The 15,767-nt window shown below is 43.8% G+C and overlaps 1 protein-coding gene across 11 annotated transcripts in view; it reads left to right on the top strand.

The window, feature by feature from the left end:
• The window catches only part of A4GALT (alpha 1,4-galactosyltransferase (P1PK blood group)), a 34,857-nt gene extending 19,806 nt beyond the window's left edge, over positions 1-15,051 (top strand). For 7 of the 11 annotated variants that reach the window (XM_084505798.1, XM_084505796.1, XM_084505797.1 and 4 more), the window contains one exon: positions 5,841-7,447. In XM_084505798.1, coding sequence (XP_084361924.1) covers positions 5,841-6,968 — 1,128 coding nt within the window. In that variant the 3' untranslated portion in view covers positions 6,969-7,447. Of the gene's footprint in view, positions 1-2,639; positions 2,807-3,344; positions 3,665-5,840; positions 10,486-12,251 lie in introns of those variants that run through there. The other 4 variants (XR_014688337.1, XM_084505791.1, XM_084505792.1 and 1 more) reach the window with 4 other exon arrangements.
• The last annotated feature ends 716 nt before the right edge of the window (positions 15,052-15,767 follow it).

The following is a 15,767-nucleotide window of genomic DNA, read 5'->3' as shown; positions in this document are numbered from 1 at the left end:
TTTTCCTTCCCAGTGGCAAATAGTTGAGTTGGAGGTATTATTCATGAAGATTTTGCAGACCTCAAGATGTTGCATCTCCAAGTATGGGCCACACTGCAGCATTAAGGCTAAACTCTGATTCTCCACATGCTGGATTTTCCAGAAGTATTGCTTTCCCTGTATCTGCTGCTGTCATGTCCTGAGGTAGAACACCTTGTGCATTAAGGACATCCCAGGTGTCCCAACTCCAAGTCCATTCAGAGAAACGTTCAGGAGTATCTCAGGGAAGAGGGAGGATTATATCTCTATTTCCCATGCTTTTGCCTTATATTGTGTAATATTCAGTTTAAAAAGGAGAAGTTGTCTCCAGCAGTGCTTGCATCAGAGTTTTGAAGAACTGTTCTGTTTTCCAGGAAGCTCTGTCTAGCTTCATCCTGATAAAGTATGACAGCCCCAGCTCCCAGTTTGAAGCATCATGACACCTATCTTAACTGGTCTTCCTCTGAATATTTGGGATGCCTTTATGAAGCATCACTAAGAAGTGCTCAAGATCATCTGATATCCTTGGAAAGATGTGCAGAGCTTTATATCTCCATAAGTAGTCTAAAGACTAATAACATTTCCTTAAACTTATTTTTCTTTATTAAAAAAAAAAATAAACTTTCATGGTCTTTTTGGGTAACCCTGGCCTCAGGTGTGCCTGAGCAGCTGGAGCATTTGGGGGTGAGGAGCACGTATCCACCCAATGGTCCTACCTTCCCACACTCCCCCACTTGGCAGACCCGTCATGCAAGATCTGCTCACTGCTGCAGAGGACAGGTCTCAGAAAGGAAAAGTGCAAGTCAGAAATGGCTGCTTCTCCTTCATCCCTGGATTCATTTCACCAGGCAGATTTCAATATTAGAAATCTCTGCTCTTGATCCGGTAGTTAAATCCTCAATGAGAAAGCATTTCTGAAGACCGGTCTTGACCATAACTCTCCACAGCACATTGTAACAGTTCACAACATATCACTTCCTATGTAATGGGCTTGGTAAATGTGCTAAACTTGAAAGAGTAAAGGGATCAAAACTGAGGGGACGGAGCAGTGTTGTATATAGTCTTTACAAGGTGTGGCACACTTTGCTTTGACAACGTGTGTAGTCTGTAGGTCTGTTTTTTTTTTTTTTTTTTTTTCCCAACTTGTTTCTGATAAAAGCTTTGCTAGCTTTGATTTTCTATTGTGCTTGAAAGGAAGGAAATGCATTTCCCTAGCTGGTCTGAAATGCAGCAACTGAAAGCTGATTTGTGTAAACTTTCAGCAGGTGCTTTTGGTTATACTTACCAAATGCCTTACCACCAAATGCATTTGATGCTGATTCTAAATTCTCATAACTCTAGTTTCAAGATTAATATACTTAATTTTGGTGTTCCAAAAGTTGCTTAAGAGTTTACCTTGATGGCTTTCCTCTGATTGAGGTTTTGAGGTTTTATGCATTTTCTTGTGACATGTTTCCAGTGTCTTTTAGAGGAAAAGATACAAGTGCAGCCCCCAAAAAACTTGTCATGGCTTTCTGAGGAAGACTCTATAAGCAGAGAGGAATTAATTTTGGATAAGATATCCTCCATTAAGCAGCAGCAAAAAGATCTTACATCTCTTGTAACATTCATCTGGGAAAATATCCTGTACTCAGTATTAGAATCACAGAATCGTCTAGGTTGGAAGAGACCTTCAAGATCACCTAGTCCAACCTCAATACGCTTAGGCAGCATATCAAAACATTTTAAAGCAGCACTTTGTGCTGCTAGAGAAATGCTCTATACTTCTCTTGTACCACCCTCAGGTAAGTGCAGCCCTGTCTGCCTCATTGCTGGGTGGCATTCTCTTGTGCCTTGTTCAGCAAACAACATGCTGCTTCAGCTGTGCTTAGCTAGCCATCAGGTCTGAAGCACAAGCAGGTATCCCATAGCACAGGAAGGCTACTTTGTAGGATGGGTGCTGTGATCGACACCAGGCTGCAGCACACTGTCCTGCACGGAAAGTCTGATACTGAAAGTGTTTCACAATAATCAATGAGTTTATTCCTTGGCATGTGCAGTGCAGTAAATGAACTCAACAGCTCTGTCCCCAGCCCCATGGGAAAGTGCAGCGTGGTTTCTGTGAAGGAGGACCTGGCTCTTGATTCAGGCTGCTGTGGGAATTGCTTGCTGGAAAGCCATCTGTGCACTGTCACAGCAAAGCCTTAAAGCTTCTCTTTCTGACAAATCAGGAAACTCCCTTGCTCAGAGTTTATCAATGTTCTCTTTGCTTTTTGTTATAAAGCGCCTTCTACAGTCAAAGCTTGAGTGTATTCTAAGCAAACACAGCTGCATGTTTGCATTGGTGTGGCAGTCACTTCTGTGCTTGCGGTCACTTGCTTTGTTCCATCAGTCAAAATTAATTACTTGATGGAACTTGAGTGTTGTTTCACCATCAACCACCTCATAGGTTCAGATGTGCCAGACTTCAGCAGACATGATAGGAAGAAACGGAGCTTTTGCTCTAGCCCTGGAGGTGTTTGCACTGCCCTGGAGGAGGAACCCAAGGTTTCTGTGGTGTTTCACTGTTGTTGCTGGAACAGCTGTTGTCATCTGCTGCTACTATTTACTGCCTGAGATTTACTGCCTTCTCTCCTCTTCAGCTGCTGAGTGTCTTTCAAAGAAGACAAACTGGGACAGTGCTATTTCACCAACGCTCCCTGGGGAGAGGCGCTGGGGGAGCAATAACGTGCTTTTTACCCTCCCACACTTTTTCCAAGATCTATGCTTCAACTCTCTGGAAGCTAAACCATCAGAAAAGCTTCATTTGGTAAGCTGATTTTTCTGCCCTAGATACCTGAACAAATACACTCCTTTGGTAGAAATTTGTCCTTAGATCCGTGTAGCTGGCAAGTCCTTTGTGTTGAAAGTAGATAAGAGACAATGTGTCACTTATGGCCTCTCACTTTCTTTGTTTAAAGGATTTCCATTGTAGAGGAAACATTTGCGCAGAATTGCTCAGCAGTTCATAATCCAAAATGCAAATTTTTACTCTTGTAGGGAAAAAAGAAAATAAAATGCTAGGAACTTCTCTTTATTTAATTGTTACAAGGAACACTGTATTGGGCATAAGTGTCAGGGTTTGGGGCACTGGGACTGTAGGTGTGGTCTGTGTAGGAGAAGAAAGTCATGAGCATGAAAACAGCTTATTGCACACCGAAACTGCAACCTGTCAGATCAGCTAATGGCACCTCTGCTCAAATGCCTTTAAGAAAGGGTTGTAGCCTCTCTCTAGGGAGAGGAGACATGGAGAGGAGACACGACAGGAGTCACAAAAGAGCACCGTAGGAGGACAAACATGGGAAGACATGTGAGGAGTCACAAAACAGGAGCTGACATGGGGCAGGAGGCCCAAAAAGGCCTGCACAAGGACAAGCGAAAGGACACAGGAGCAAAGGTGTGAGGAGGTGGAGGGGATGGGAGAGGAAACACAAGGCGGTGAAGAGCTGTCTCTAGAGCGAAGGGAGGATGTGGAGGAGGCTGTGGAAGAGGATGCTGTTGGATACATGGCTTGAGATGCTGTCTTGGAAGGACGTGTTCAGTGCTGGAGCAGGTACCCTTGAGGGACTGTGGCCTGTGGGCAGTCCATGCCAGCATAGGGACATCCCTGAGGAACTGTGACTCGTGGGTAAGCCATAGCAGGACGGGGACATCCTTGAGGGACTGTGGCCCAATGAGAGCCTGTGCCAGGCCAGGTACACCCCAAGAGACTGTAGGCTGTGGAAGACCCATGGTACCGCAGAGGAGCAGTAAGAAGCAAGGAATAGTGAAGCAAAAGAGTAAGATGTAGGGAGCAGAGGAAGGAAACTGCTATGTATTGCCTGAAGGAACTGGGACAGATTGGGTGTAACATGCAGGGAAAAGAGGGAAGTTGATACTGGAAGAGGAGTGTGGAAGAGGTGCTGGACTGAAGAGAAGCCTGGGGAAAGGGGAGGAAAGGTGTTTTCCTGAAGTGTTTGTTTAATTGCTTGGCTTTTTTTTTTTTTTTTTTTTTAATTGATAACTGAATCAGTAATTAGAAGTTTCTGTTAATGGGTAATAAATAAAATTCCCCAAGTCAAGACTGTTTTGTCTGTGACAGTATATTTATTATGTTGGGATGCAAATTGGTTTAGCAATGACACAGTCTAACAGCGCAAACCTCAGGTGGATGTAACCTGGGAGGCATTTCCCCTCTCTGTACATGAAACTGATATATCCTCGCAGTGCTGGGTTGGCACGTTGGCATTTTCCCAATTACAGCTTTTTAGAGAAGGACCAGCCCCAGCTAGTTGCAGGTGTTCACGAGTGGTGAAGGTATAAGCCACAGAACAAATAAATCTCCCATGCTGACAATGCTCTTCTTCCTTCCAAACCAGACTGGAGCTGCAAAGAGAAATGGGAAAGAACAGGGTGGGGGCAGATGGCAGGGTTGTGCCATTTCTTGTAACTATGTGGAAAGAAAATGTGTGTTGTCCTCTTGAAATCTTAAGGAAAGTCAAGGGCATGGAGAAGAAAGGCAGCACACTGTGACGTGGCTGGTCCCAAGCCTGCCAGGGCCTGGTGCTGCCAGCACTGAGTGACTTGGTACGTGTTGAAAAATTGCTAGATTTTTTTTGTTGTTGTTCAATTAGACAAAAAAATGAGAGATGAACCTCAGTGGAGATTTTTTTTTTTTTTTCCAACTGAAGTATGATTAATTTAAAATGGCAAATCCTGTACTGTTATTAAGCTGACCTGTAGCTGTCTGCAGCAGGCATAATGGAGTTCTCTATTACATTCTGCACTTTTTCAGTTTGTGTCATAAAACTTCTGCTTTTACTGATGGATTGTATTGATTGTATTTCTTTTAAGTCATGCAAAATCTTACCACAAAGGAAGAAACAGATTAAAACAGAGAAGACGCAAAAATGTTTTGCATCTTGCAGACAACTTCACTTTTTTCTTCTTCTTTTAAAGAGAATATTCTTTGTGAAACCTTACTGGTTTTTTATACTAAAAGCATAGCACTGCTTGGAGTATGGAGGCTTTGAGGAAAGCATTGGTACATTGTTCACAGTTCTCTTTAACTAGACTGTGCATTGCAGGAGTCCAATGCACCTTATTTCAGGCTGCTAAAAACTGTTGGACTTTCTGGGAGATAAATTCAGCTCTGCTCTTGCATCTGCTGCAGCGTATCTCTTTACGGTTAAATCCATGCTTTGGACTTCAGAGAACTAAACTTGGTGTCTGGCCAGGACAGTAAATGAGCCTTGTAAAAGGCACAGGTTGCCCAGAGAGGTTGTGGAGTCCTCTCCTTGGAGATCTTCAACATCCAACCAGACGCAGCCATGGGCAACTTGCTCTAAGTGGCCATGCTTAAGCTGGGGTTTAGACCAGACGACCTCAAGAGGTCGCTTCCAGCCCCAGACATTCTGTGGTTCTGTGCTCCTGCACTCCTCAGAGCTTATGTAGATGGGCCACTGATGGCCCCCATGGAGGGCCTGGGAGTGGTGGACCCAGCATGATATTACTTGGGCTCCCCCTCCTGCCATCATCCCTCTGAGCTCCTTTGTGGGTGTGCAGGTGAGTTTTATTCACCCTCTAACAACCTGAAAAAGGGCTATGGTTTCTGATGGGGGCCTATGGGCATTGCTATGGTATGGAGAAGCCAGGACACTTTTTAAGAAATGTTCCAAAGGTATAATTTAAGCATGCTGGCATGCTTAAATTCAACATGTAATTTAAATTCAGTGTTCAGTGTGTAGTTCTGCCATAGTACTGTACTATGTCTTGTGGTCTGCTGACCTGCCTGTTAATGTATTTTCTGTTTTCCTCACCATCAGATCACGATGTGTCTTGTGGTAGAACAAGCTCTGATGGGAACAAGAATGCTCAGGATGCCCAACTGCCTGCTAAAACTGACCCGGTTGGTGTTGAGCCACAAGCTGAGGGCCCTCTTCATCCTCACCTTTAAGTTCATGTCCTTTGTCTCCATCCTGTTGTACTGGAGAATCACGGAGGACGCTAAGGTCAGGGACCAAGTCTACAGCTTGCCTACTGAAATCCGCTGTGCTCACTCTGTGCCGTCTCCTGCCCATCCCATTGCTGATGGGCCTCCTCCTCCACCTGGGGATGTGTTTTTTGTGGAAACCTCTGAGCGAATCAACCCAAATGACTTGTTCACATGCTCTGTGGAGTCCGCTGCACGGACACACCCTGGGACAAGGGTTGTGGTGCTCATGAAAGGCTTGGCCAAAAGAAATGCCTCGTTACCCAACCACTGGGGCTTCTCATTGCTGAGCTGCTTCCCCAATGTGGAAATCCGGCCCTTGGATTTGCCAGAGCTTTTCTCTGGGACACCTCTGGCAAAGTGGTACTCACAGGCTCAGCAGCGCTGGGAGCCTTATTTCTTCCCCATCCTGTCTGATGCCTGCAGAATTGCCATCATGTGGAAATTTGGTGGCATCTACCTGGACACAGACTTCATTGTGCTTAAGAACTTAAAGAACCTCACCAATGTGCTTGGTACCCAGTCCAAGTATGTACTGAATGGGGCCTTTCTGTCCTTTAAACCCAGACACAAGTTCATAGAGCTTTGCATGCAGGACTTTGTGGAGAACTACAACAGCTGGATCTGGGGGCATCAAGGCCCACAGCTCCTAACGCGTGTCTTCAAGAAGTGGTGCTCCATTAGGAGTCTTCAGAGCAGTAAGAGCTGCAAAGGGGTAAGTGCTCTTCCCCGGGAGGCTTTTTATCCCATTCGGTGGCAGGACTGGAAGAAATACTTTGAAGTGGTGAGCTCCTCAGAGCTTCAGGAACTCCTAAAGAACACCTATGCAGTGCATGTATGGAACAAGAAGAGCCAAGGGACAAGGCTAAAGATCACATCACAGGCGTTGCTGGCTCAACTGCATTCTCACTTCTGCCCTGCCACGTATGATATCTTGAAGATGGATTCTGAACGGCAGTGACTCCAAGGATCAGCTAAGAGAAGTTGCCTGGGAGCCCCTATCCCTTGAGCTGTTCTATCACAGATGAACCCTCTTTTGAAACGAGGTGGTGGGAGTTCAGGAGAAAAGATATTTGTGGGGTGTAGGTGGAGCTCATGGTTTCAGACCATCTGTGCAGCCTTTTGCCTTGGTTTTAACAACATTTTGGTCCTCTGCAGGACCCTTCTTCTGCTCTGCTTGGTCTGGTGGAGAAATGTCAGAAGGGAAGTGAGTGTTGGTCCACTTGTGGCAGCCCCTTCCTTACTCGGAAGACTAAGATCCCTTGCTATGACTTTAAATTTGGAAGGGGCCTTTGTAGAAATGTTTATCTCATCTTCTGACACTGACTCTCAAAGCACCAAAAGGATGGGAAAACAAAGAACAAGAACTGAAGGAGTTAAGGGTGTGCTACAGGAAGTGTCCTGAAAAAAATGTAGAAGAAAACAAAGGAAACAAAGAAAGGGGAAATGGCTAAAGCAATGCCTCGCCTCGCCTCGCCTCGCCTCGCCTCGCCTCGCCTCGCCTCGCCTCGCCTCGCCTCCCCTCCCCTCCCCTCCCCTTCCCTCCCCTCCCCTCCCCTCCCCTCCCCTTCCCTCCCCTCCCCTCCCCTCCCCTCCCCTCCCCTCCCCAGACTTTGGTGGAAGGGACTTTTTCATCTGTGATTTGAGCACGGAGCAGAACAGTGGAGCCTCTGTTCAGTGTCAGATCCCAGGACTTGCTTGAAACTTTGGTGTGAATCAGAACAAGAGGATCTGAGGCCAGTTAATCATTTATAAAGAGCTCTTGCACAGCAATGTTTTATTTTATATTAATGGCAAATTAACACCCTGTGATGAGTAGGAGAGCTCTTCCAAACACACCTTAAATTTCATGTGACACAGGAAGAACTGAACTATCTTATCCACTGGTTTTGTAAGTGTGAGCAAACATCAATAACTGCATCTAGTATCTTTCAGCACTTGGACTGATCCTACTGGAAAGAGGTGATGTTTCTAAATATTCCCAAGACTAAAGAGAGTTTGATAGGAAACCTATACTGTCTAAATGCAAGTCAAGGAACCAAGCCATTTATGGTGGACCTCTTCAAGTAGTTTGGAGCACTCCTGTAATTCACTGTGCAGGAACAGAAGTCTCTCCTGCGAGGTCTTGAGAAGTACAGTCAAAAGATTTGATCTTTTCCTGTGAGTGTTTCACTTAACTGCAATGGAAAAAGTTAATGTATTTCTTTTAAGGTGCTGTTGTGCCTTTGAGGGTTCCCAACGTAGAGGATTTTTTTTTTTTTTTTCACAAATGGTGGCAGAAAACTCAAAAGGATATATTGATTCTCTTACAGCTCTTGATTTTCTTACAGTTCTTTGTCTGAAAATATTAGAGAAAGAGCTGCAAGAAGCAAGAGTAAGGTAGAGTCTACCAGTCTCATTACATCTGTTCACCACCACAATCTCAGTAGGTTTGCCAAGGCACATGAGCGTAACACTAGAATGGGGTTGACAGAGGTGAACAGAGTATTGGCCACCCTGTCTCCTACACTATTAAGAAGGTGTTCCAATTACCTTCTGATGATCACAAGTCAGTCAGATCTCCCATGTCACCTAGCCTCCTAGCAAGAGCTTTTTCAAGTGGTGCTAGCTGCAGGATTGTGACTCAGATGACTGCTAGGTCTGCATTTGTCTGAGGCCTCTTCTGTTTCCCACATCATATATAAGAAAGGTGAGGTTTGCTCAGCTTAGCTCAGGCAATGGACAAAGAAGTAAAAGACTGTGCATGTGAGGACAACATTTCTCTGTTTGTCTTAGGTTTATTTGTCTTTGCTCTGATGATAAAAATGAGAAAGCCAAATTGCCCATCACTTTTTCACAACAGCTCCCTGGGGAACACAGCTGTGGAAGCTTAGGAGGGTGTGCACCTTTTGTTTGTTTGTCTGCTGAGCTATCTGACTGGAAGCTAGTGCTGCTCTGCAATGAAAGCTACCTGCCTTCAAGTTGGGCAGAGTGGCAGCTCCATGCACAAGCAGCTGCTCTGGAGTGAAGAAGGTTCTGGAAACACCCCTCCACTGGCTGGCACCCCATGCGCGTACATATGTAGGTAATGCCATGTGCTGGGGCTGGCTAGGATGGAGTTAACTTCCCCCACAGCATCCCATACAGCAGTGCAGTGCTCTACACATGTAGCTAGAACAGCATTGGTATTACACCAGTGCTTTGCCTATCGCTCAGCTGTGCCCCACAGCACCAAGACTCTCTCCAAACCCCAGAGACAGCAGACTGTGGGTGGGCAAGGGGTGGGGAGGGGACATCACCAGGGCAGCTGACCAAAACTGACCAAAGGGATATCCCATACTGTGTGGTGTCACACTCAGCAATAAAAGGTGGGGAAGAGGGAGGAGACGGGGGGGGGGGCTCGTTATGAAGATACCCTGTCCTCCCAACCAATGGCTGCACATATTGAGGCCCTGCTGCCCAAGACGTGGCCAGACATTACTCACTGATGGGATGTAGAGAATAATGGTTTTCTCTATTTGTTTCTGTGTGGCATTTGCTTGTTCTTTTTTTTTTTTTTTTTTCCCTCCCCTTTTCCCTTTAATTAAACTGTCCTTATCTCAACCCGTGAGTTTTTTTGTTTGTTTGTTTGTTTGTTTATTTGTTTGTTTTCACATCCTATTTTTTCCCCTGTACCTTTGAGGAGGGAGACTGAGAGAGAGTGGTGGAGGGAGAGTGGTTCAGCAAGCCATCAGTGTGAAACCACCATGTACTCTCTTTTGTTCTGCTCAGCTTTATGGTATATCCTGCAGACATTCAGGGTTTTGAATGTCTGCAGCTCTTCTGGCACTGAAGAAATTGGACTCAATGATCCTTATGGGTCCTTTCCAATGCGGGATATTCTGTGATTCTATGAACATTTTTAAGAACTTTTAAGAATGTCTTCTGCTTGTGGGGAGCAGTAGTTTTTCCTGACTGCACTGAGTGGTATAAGTGGATGCTATTTTCACTTCCTACTCTCTCTGTCACTATTTTTTTTTTTTTATTCTTCCTCCCACTGCCCCACTGTTTTATTTAGATGCAGACAGAGGATTGTCAGCCATGGCCTAGTCTGTGGTCACTGGGGCAAGTTTTGCATAGTTTCTCCTTCTACTGGTTGTTTCTGTTTTGGGCTCTTTGGGCTAAACAATGAAAAACTTAGTGAACTAGAAACCCTTACCAGAGATGGTAAAATGGTGGTTTGTGATCATAAAGGCATAACAGGGTGTCTACTGTGGCAATTCTATGAACAGAATACAGACGTGTTTGGGACCTACTGCAATGGATATCAGGCTTGGTGTACCATTGCTTATTCTAAGAAAGTGCCTTTTTGCATACATGTAGTAGTTTTTTCTTGTTTTTCTTTGTTTTCCCTGCTGAGTCAATGTTCCAAGGTTTGATAATCAGAGAATCAAAGCGAGGTAGACTTTGGCCTCTTTCCCTTTGTCTTGTAAAAGAAAAATAAATAATTTTTTTTACTATTTCTTCTCTTTGTCAAGATGTTCTGTTTTGTTATGAGAGGTGTTGGTGGCAGGTCTGAGCTATCTGTTAGTTATTATGCTGTGAAGTATTTTAAATTTGTGTCCTGAACTGACTCAATAAAAGGAGGAGTGTGAAATGAATATGAGTCAAGATAAGCATGATCACATGTGGAAGGAAGGCTCTGGGAATCATGACTGTGATGCTGTCTATGGGGCTTGAGGGGAGGGTACAGAGGAAAGCACAGGGCATGGTACTGATTCCTACTTGAAACAGGCTGGAATGTCTGGTTAGTTTGAGTAATCTGCTTGTTTTTGTCCCCTTCCAACCCCTTGCACACCCACAGTCCTTTTACTGGAGGAGCAGAGTGAGAAATAGAGAACGCCATGGTACTCTGCAAGAGCTGCTCAGCAATAGCTAAAATATCAGTGTGTTATTAGCATTGTTTTGGTCACAAATCTAAAACACAATACCACAGAAGATGTTATTAAGAAAATTAGTTCTATCCCAGCCAGACCCAGTACCGGTAAGTAAGAGACTGACATATGAGGGGAAGCTGGGAGAACTCAGATCATTTTGATGATCCACTGAACATCACCCATGAACATCATCCATTTGATAGGATGAGAGGCAATGGGCATAAACTGAAATATAGGTAGTCCAACCGAAACAAAACAGTGGTGAAACATTGGAACAGGTTGTCCAGGTAGGTTGTGAGGTCTCAGTCTTTGTACATAGTCAAACCTCAAGAGGACGCAGACCCAAGCAACCTGCTGTAGGTGACTCTGCTTTGAGTGGGGTGACTAGGCTAGATGATCTCCAAAGGTGCCTTCCAACCCCAGCCCTTCTGTGATTCTGTGGCTAGATGGAGCCTGACCTGAGGCTTGAAGAGCTCCAGTGATGGGAATAGCTACAGGTGCTTTCCTAACAGCTTCCCCAGCTTCCCCAGTGTTGGTACCTTATGAGTGGGTCTGTGGTGATGCAGTGCTTGAAAGATCTGGGGAGGGGAGAATGAGTATGGGAAGCTACAGACCTGATATTTGTAGTAGGCAACTGAATAGAAACTGCAATAAATCCTAAACTTAGTGGCTCTATGGGTAAAAGGTGGACATTTTATGAACACATCGATGTGTCTTCTGTAAGGGAAGGTCAGCAGCCAACGAGTACAAGAGACAACGGGGAATTCTGTTAGAAAACGAGGGCTACCTGAGTTGAGAAAAGCTATTCAGTGAAGTGCCTGACATAAGGATGAGGCTTCCCAAATGGATGAGTAGATTAATCGGTGTAAAGTAGTGTGTGTTCAAAGAGCACTCAGGACCTCAGGTGTTTGGGTGAGAGGAGACAGCTCTGTGAAACTGCTCAGTTCTTATGGCTGTCACCCAAACAGTGTGAGCACTGGGAATTATTAGCAAAGGAGTAAAAAGCAAAAGGGGGGAAATGGCTAAAGCAACTTTTTTTTTTTTTTTTTTTTTTTTTTTTTTTTTATTGGAAATTTGGTGTGAATCAGAACAAGAGGATGTGAGGCCAGTAATATCCAGAACAGTATGAGCTGCAAAGGGGTGAGTGCTTTTTCCCCAGAAGCTGTGAATTATATTCCCTGGTGGCAGTGGAATAATTTATTTGCAGCAATCAGCTCCTTGAAGTTTCAAGAACTCCTAAAGAACATCTATGTAGTGCATGTAGGGAACAAGAAGAGACAAGAGACAAGACTAGAGATCACATCACAAGTTTTGTTGTCATATCTGCATTCTCACTTCTATCTTGCCAGATATGAGAACATGAAGAAGGTCTCTGAAGAGTAATGAAATCCTGTAATGGGATCTAATGGCCCTTGGCTTCTGGGACGTTCCCAAACCTGAAAGAAACTGGATGCTTTTAACATCCCACAGAACTGGTTTTCAGCCCATGGAGCAGGTATTCCGGGTGACATCTCCATGATTTTGTACCATTTCTAATATCTGCATTAGAGCCTATGTATTTGAAATATAAACCAGATCTCAGTTCTGACTCTTGTCTTGTCCTTCAGTAGCCCTTGCTGCTGCAGAGAGGGGTAAACATGTTCATTAGGGCCTACCGGTTGCTCCTCTTTTGCTGTTCTAGCAATTGTTCTTCCCATACAAGGTCTGAAAAGCCTCTTATTTAGTTTCAACAGATGTAGGAACCCTTGGCTTGCTCTGTGTAACATTTTAAAGTATGTAAATAACTACCAACCAGTGCTATAGAACTCTCCTTGGCTGTTTTAGAGGAGCTTAAGAACAAATTTCCGGACTGTAAAAATTATTATGACTGATCAAGTTTGGGGATAGACTGGTAGGATATTAAAAATTCCTTAAGAAAATAAGAATATTTTTAATCTCTGCTTGGCTCGATGTTAAATTTTTCTCACTTGCCATAGGCACTTTATTTCAAATGATCTTTTCTATTGTTTTACATTCTACAACGATAGGCTTACTTTTCTGGTCCTATTGAGAAAAATAAGTAGGCAAAAGCAGTTCTTTTACCAGAGCGGAAAAGTGTAAGAGATATTGAGAACAATACTCTCCACCTGAGTCACTGCTTGGAAGTAAATGTGTCCTTATAACATATTTAACCTTGTAACATATTTAAAATAGCAATGGTGGTATAGTCAGTGATTAGAAAGTATTTTCTTGTGGTCTATTTGCCTCTTATTGTGAGAGAGTAAAGTAAAAGAAATAATTAGCAACCTGTATTAATGCAGCTCATACCTAATTTATACTCACCTTTTCCATTGTGTGTAGAAACATGTATTTTATGACTTAATCTCTTACTCCTGTAGGTACCTGTTCTTGAATTCAGAGAAATTGTCATGTCATAGTGAGTGTACAACTTTCCTCAATGCTATGCATTTGTTTGATTTAGAAGAGTTTTTCCATCAAAGTATTTCTATCAATTGTGAGGATTAGTCTGTGAAAAACCAGGCTGAGCAAAGATACAGGATGCTCAAAAGTACAGCTTGTCATGCATGTCTTGTAACTCTCATTTTTGGGCTAGATAGTGAAAAATCAATGTCTTTCTACAGTAATTTGCCATGGTTCAGATATGCGAAAATGATTAGTCACTAATAGGACAGTCTCCTTGGCTGTATGTCTGAGTTTCTTTTTCTCTGTCATTACTTTGTACTTGCTGTTTTTTCACTACATAGAAATCCCACTGCACTCACTGACTGCATGTGGGTAACTCTGCTCCCAAAGGGAGCCTCCAGACTGGCAACCCTGTAGGATTAAAATCAGCACATGCAGGTTCCTGTATGGTAAACATAAGCAGAATGAGCCTGTGGCTTTCTAGACTGAACTATTTATTCTTTTAATAACCACTCTTTCCCCCCCCACACACAAAAACGACAACAACAAATTTACAAAAATCTGTTTACACCTAACAGTTTACATAACAGGCAAAGTGCAGTGCTGGACACAGGACTTTTGGGTTAGTTATGGTGTCATTTTGGGGCTGAGGCTGCTGTGACTTCAGTTGGGCCATCAACCAGATGGGGGCTCAGCATGGTTCCAAGATTTTGAAGCCCAGGTGAAAGCTAATGCTCCAAACTAGAGATGAGACTTGAAGTGGACAGCTGTTGCTTTGTTACCTTTCCAGTAACCCTAACCCCAAAGAAGGATAAGAGGATAGCATGGGACAGAAAGCTACAGGGAGGGTCTGAAACTGAGCTCTGATGTGCTTTCCTACATGGAGCTCTGACATGCTTTCATGCGAGACTGCTGCTGGCAGCTGACTGAGAGCAGCTGGTGCCAGAGAAGTCCCTTTGCATCCTGCTGCATGTGTGTGAGCAGAGCTGGTCCCTGCTGCAGGCACTGGTGAGTGTCTTGCTGTGCCTGGCTTGCCCCTTGCTCCCTTCCGGGTGCTCCCTGCCTCAGAGCACATCACTTTCAGTCTTGACCCACCTCATTAAGATAAAGGCACAATCGCTATTAAGTCTACCGTCTTTATAATTAGACCTGGTAGGATGCTAATTTCCTGGGGGAAGGGAGAGGCAATCCCAGTGTGATGTTGTAGTTGAAATAGGATCTTTACAATTACATTTAAAAGAGTACAAAGTTGACGTTTCCTCTGTGACCACTTTTAGTGGGACCATCACTATTTTGTTATCATTTCTGCAACTGATATTGCCTGTACTATATTATTTTGATTCCAAATTCAAGAAAGAGCAGCATAGGTGACAGAAACCAAAGGAACTTAGCTATGCTGTGCTCCTTACATGCTTGTGCTTGGCTGAGATGTTTAAAGGCGGAAGGCAGCAAGGGTCAAATCAAGTTCCAAATAAGACTACATCAGCTGATTTACAGTAATTATATCCTGAGTTTCTCATAGCTTTAAAGAACACAGAGAGCAATCAACAAAAATTCAGTTACAAAGCAGTCACTGGAGACTGACCTCTTACTATGCAAGAAGGAGGGTATTTTAGGAGGTTTTGTTTGTTTGTTTGTTTGTTCCTCCCCACATACCCTGGCCATTCACAGTCCTTTGTAGAGTGGGAAATGATCTGGCTATAGCTTCTGTAGGCAGCCACCTGTTTCTGGCTTAAGGCCTGGCTTAAAAGACAAGTGGCCTAGATCTTAGGAGGTCCTTGGGCACCCTGCAGAAAAGTTTGAAGCAAACACTACATCACCTTGTCATTTCCTCCTTTATTATTTCATGCTGTTACAAAATGTTCTCAAATATGTTTTGATACTTAGTTCACTTTTTTTTTTTTTTTCTTTTCCCTTGATTTACAGTAAAGTTGTCCTTTCTAATGACCTTCCTTAGTAAATGAAGGAAACTTGTATCATTTCACAGAGTGTTTAAAATTCACGCTCTTCTTGTACTGCTTTTTAGAACCCCACATACATTGATGAAATGAAAAGAAGGTGCCTATGTATCAAAATATAATGAGATAGCCCATGTTCTCCCTTATTTCTGGAGTTTGCTTGCATTGCTGTTGTTATGCATTATCAGAAACAAGGCAGCAGAACTACAACTGTATCTAAAGGCATATATGCAGACTCTTGCAAGATTTGCTTGAAAGCAATGTTTTTTTTCCTCTGGAGGGCCCACCAGGAAGAAGCACCCACCGCACAGCTGAGGCAGGCATGTGAGAAAAATGCTTTTAAAAGACCTCTGCTTAATGGGGGATTTGAACCTACTCTGTAACTTCAGCAGCTCAATGCAAAATGTGACATAACTCTCCCTTGGTCCTGAAGACTTTGCTGTGGCTGAACATCAGTCATTGCCTTTAGATTTTACCTGCTCCACTCGAGATGGCTGCAGAGCA

The sequence above is a fragment of the Aythya ferina genome (genome assembly GCF_964211825.1).
Source record: "Aythya ferina genome assembly, chromosome: 1".
NCBI classification, from domain to species: domain Eukaryota; kingdom Metazoa; phylum Chordata; class Aves; order Anseriformes; family Anatidae; genus Aythya; species Aythya ferina.
This window is presented reverse-complemented; position numbering and strand designations above follow the sequence as displayed.